At 43.3% G+C, this 2,338-nt stretch overlaps 1 protein-coding gene across 1 annotated transcript; it reads left to right on the top strand.

Annotated features, from left to right (window-relative positions):
• The first annotated feature begins 1,039 nt into the window (after positions 1-1,039).
• On the top strand, positions 1,040-2,338 carry LOC149018553 (uncharacterized). The gene has a single exon (XM_089153911.1). The coding sequence runs from the start codon at positions 1,040-1,042 to the stop codon at positions 2,336-2,338; it is 1,299 nt and encodes a 432-aa protein (XP_089010037.1).

The following is a 2,338-nucleotide window of genomic DNA, read 5'->3' as shown; positions in this document are numbered from 1 at the left end:
CTTGCCCAAAAGACTGCTATCCTTTTCCTCGGATAGATTTGTTGATAGACGCTATAGTAGGATATGAGACCCTGAGTTTCATGGATGCATACTCGGGATACAACCAGATTCTTATGAATTAGGAGGATGAAAAGTTTACTGCTTTTATGACCGATCGTGAAAGTTTATATTACAAGGTTATGCCATTCGGCTTAAAGAACGCTGGAGCAACCTATCGAGAGCAAGTGAACAAAATTTTCAAAGACCTTATTGGGAAGAATATGGAAGCTTATGTTGATGATATGCTGGTTAAAAGCGTCGCACGTTCTGGACACATTACGAAAATATCAAATGAAGCTGAATCCGGAGAAGTGCGCATTTGGCGTATCCTCGGGGAAGTTCTTGGGTTTCATGGTATCTCAAAGAGGTATAGAGGCTAATCCAGCCAAAATACAAGCTTTGATTAACATGGAACCTCCAAAAACTGTTTGGGACGTGCAACACTTAACAAGAAGAGTAGCTGCACTGAACCGCTCCATTTTGCAGTCGGGAGAGAAGTGCCTTCCTTTCTTCAAAGCCTTGAAGGATTTAAGGGGAAACAAGGAAGCCCGATGGACGGACGAATGCCAAAAGGCATTTGAAAGCTTGAAAGAAACTCTTGGTAAGCCACCTCTATTGTCCCGATCGGAGAAAGGAGAAACTTTGTAGGTTTATGTGGCCACTTCACCCTCGGCTATAAGCGCAATTCTTGTTTGGGAGAAGGAAAGGAAGCAATGGCCTATCTATTATGTTAGCCATGTGCTCCTAGATGCAGAGACACGGTATTCCCAGATTGAGAAGTAGGTTTTGGCTTTGATGATTGCGGCCAGGAAACTTCGACCATACTTTCAAGCACACCCAATAGAGGTATTAACAAATTTTCCTTTGAAAAAAGTTCTTCATAAGCCTGATTTGTCGGGAAGAATGGTGACATGGTCGGTAGAGCTTGGTGAATTTCAAATCTCGCACAACAATCAAGGCTCAGGCGTTAGCAGATTTTGTCGTGGAAACCACGACCCCAATGGAAGAAGAAAGTGAACCGAATATTCCAACCATGTGGGAGATATACGTTGACGGTTCAAGCAATAAGCATGGAGTTGGAGCATGTATTCTACTTAAGAGTCCAACAGGTTTTATCATTCGGTATGCATTGAGATTTGCATTTGAAGCAAGCAACAATGATGCCGAATATGAAGCCTTGATAGCCGGATTCCACTTGGCGATAGCTCATGTCACTATATGCAGTGATTTGCAACTGATAGTTAATCAGGTGCAAGGAGAGTATGGCGTTAAGGAGCCCCAATTACAAAAGTATCAAGAAATTGTGCAGGCGTTACAAAAAGAATTCAAAGATCTGAAGGTGTGTCAAATCCCGAGGAAGGAGAATACAATGGCAGACAAACTCTCAAGATTGGCTAACGCCAAGGAAAAGACACTCGACCCTTCGGTTTACATAGAGGAGTTAGCCATCCCGAGCAATCAAGAAAAGAAGATATCTTATATCGAAGCTGAGCGCTACTGGATGGACTCGATCATAGAGTATCTTCGGAATGACAAACTCCCAAAGGACGTGAAGGAGGCCCAAAAGATTCGGGTACGAGCGTCGAGATTTACTATGCAGAATGGAAGGTTGTACCGAAGATCTTATGTTGGTCGACTCCTAAGATGCTTAGGTCCTAAAGGATCAAGAACCGCTTTGGCTGAAGTTCATGAGGGAATTTGTGGGGCACATATGGGCGGTTGGGCCCTAGCTCACAAGATCCTGAGGCTCGGGTTATATTGGCCAAAGCTGCAAGAAGCCACAATGAAGTATGTTCGTGCTTGCAACAATTGTCAAATCCATGCAATGGTATCAAAAGGACCGGTTGAAACCCTAACGTCAATTCTTGATCCTATCCCGTTTGCAATGTGGGGAATTGACATTATGAGAAAACTCACCAAGGCATCTGGCGGACGGGAATATCTTATTGTGGCAATTGATTATTTTACAAAGTGGACAAAAGCAAGCGCTCTGGCAACTATCACTGAGAGAAAGGTAGAGAAGTTCGTTTTGGAATCTATAATCTACAAATTCGGGATGCCAAAGGTCATTGTTACCAATCACGGAACACAATTTGACAATCCCCAGTTTAAGCAATTCTGCAGCACTTATCAGATCCATCACCGAATGTCATCGGTGGCATACCCACAGAGCAACGGTCAGGTGGAAGTCACGAACCGAACGTTGTTAGACGGAATAAAGAAAAGACTCGAGTTAGACAAAGCTTTGTGGGTCAAAGATCTACAAAATGTTCTTTGGGTGTACCAAACCAAAGTTTGA

This window comes from Hakea prostrata, chromosome 4 (assembly GCF_041222555.1).
Source record: "Hakea prostrata isolate BN-2017 chromosome 4, UWA_Hpros_2, whole genome shotgun sequence".
NCBI lineage: Eukaryota > Viridiplantae > Streptophyta > Magnoliopsida > Proteales > Proteaceae > Hakea > Hakea prostrata.
The sequence above is the reverse complement of the archived record's forward strand: the minus strand, read 5'-3'. Positions and strand labels throughout refer to the sequence as shown.